The following is a 1,282-nucleotide window of genomic DNA, read 5'->3' on the forward strand; positions in this document are numbered from 1 at the left end:
GCCCCTGAGCCCACGCTATCCCCTGCCAGCCCAGGAGTCAGGCATGGCACCCGGGGGGGACAGGAATCCTTTCGGCACAGCCAGGCCAGCCTTGGGGACTGCTGGCTGTGCCGGTGCCAAACCTGGTGGGTTGGCAGATGGGCTGGTGAACCAGCAGCAGAGGAAGCCGTGAAATGGCTGGTGGCCCTTCCTCTCCCAGCTGGGTCCTGCCCTTCTCCCCCCCGGGGGGCAGCACTGGTGAGGGGCTGTGGGGGCTGGACTGCCCCACGCAGGGACTAGCCAGAGCCCCCCCTCACCTGGAGACCGTGAAGAGACCGAAGACGAGGGGGTTCTGGGGGTCCCGCGTGCGCAGGAGGAAAACATCCTCTGCAAAGAGAGGGCGGAGATGAGGAACCTGGGAGCTGGAGCGCAGGTCCAGGGGATGCGGGGGGGGCATCCTCCATGCCGTGCCCACCGCCCTGGGGCGCGCTGGAAGGAGCAGCCTTGGCGAGCGGCGCCGCTCCCGGCTGCGGACCAGGCTGTGCACTCACCCAGCTGGTCGAAGTGGGTCTCGGTGCCCTGGGGCCCAGGGATGGAGCACACCAGGCGGGCCTTGAGGAACGTGCTCCAGCGGTTGATGAGGCTGCGCTTCCCTCCAACGTCGTTCTGCCAGGCACCAAGAGCCGGGCTCAGCCCAGCCTCTCCAGCCCCCCCCACACACACCGTGCACTCCTCGGTCCCCGCAGCAGGACACCCTCAGCCCTGAGCCCTCTGCTCTGTGGTAGGGGTGCGGTGACACCCTCATGTCCTGCTGTGGGCCCCTGCTTGGGATAGCCCTGGGCCCAGGGAAGGTAATAGCCCACCTGGTGGGACACCCGGCCACGACATGCCGGCCTTTGGTGACTGACCTTGCAGACCCGAGCCACCCTGGCGTGGATGTGCCGACTAAAAGCCCGGAGCCCCCCTGGCGTGGATGTGCCGCCTCTCCCACTGCCCAGCTTCCATGGCCGTCTCGCGGAAGAAGATGTAGACCTTGTCGTCGTGCGGGTTGTAGGTATCGGGGATGGCGTAGGCACCGACAAAGGCGGGCTCTGCGGGGGGAAGGAGCAGCACGACATGGCCCTGTGCCCCGATCCGACCCTGTTGTACTGCCCTTGGAAGGCCCTTGGGAGCAGCGTGAGATGCTGAGGGTACGCGGGGTGCCCCGTGGAGACCCTGCTACCCAGGAGGCAGAGCCCCGTTCCTGGCACGTGCTGGAGCACGGGTCCCACCAGAGGCTTCATCGGGCAGAGAGGAGAAGGGG

At 67.6% G+C, this 1,282-nt stretch overlaps 1 protein-coding gene across 1 annotated transcript in view; it reads right to left on the reverse strand.

Annotated features, from left to right (window-relative positions):
- Nucleotides 1-1,282, reverse strand: part of LOC104616585 (semaphorin-3D-like) — a gene marked incomplete at both ends in the record, with an annotated part of 2,402 nt that overhangs the window by 903 nt on the left and 217 nt on the right. Inside the window, 4 exons of the mRNA XM_010281638.1 lie at nucleotides 298-366; nucleotides 531-645; nucleotides 888-917; nucleotides 955-1,070. Coding sequence (XP_010279940.1) covers nucleotides 298-366; nucleotides 531-645; nucleotides 888-917; nucleotides 955-1,070 — 330 coding nt within the window. The remainder of the gene's footprint in view (nucleotides 1-297; nucleotides 367-530; nucleotides 646-887; nucleotides 918-954; nucleotides 1,071-1,282) is intronic.

This window comes from Phaethon lepturus, unplaced genomic scaffold (genome assembly GCF_000687285.1).
Source record: "Phaethon lepturus isolate BGI_N335 unplaced genomic scaffold, ASM68728v1 scaffold34912, whole genome shotgun sequence".
Lineage (NCBI taxonomy): Eukaryota > Metazoa > Chordata > Aves > Phaethontiformes > Phaethontidae > Phaethon > Phaethon lepturus.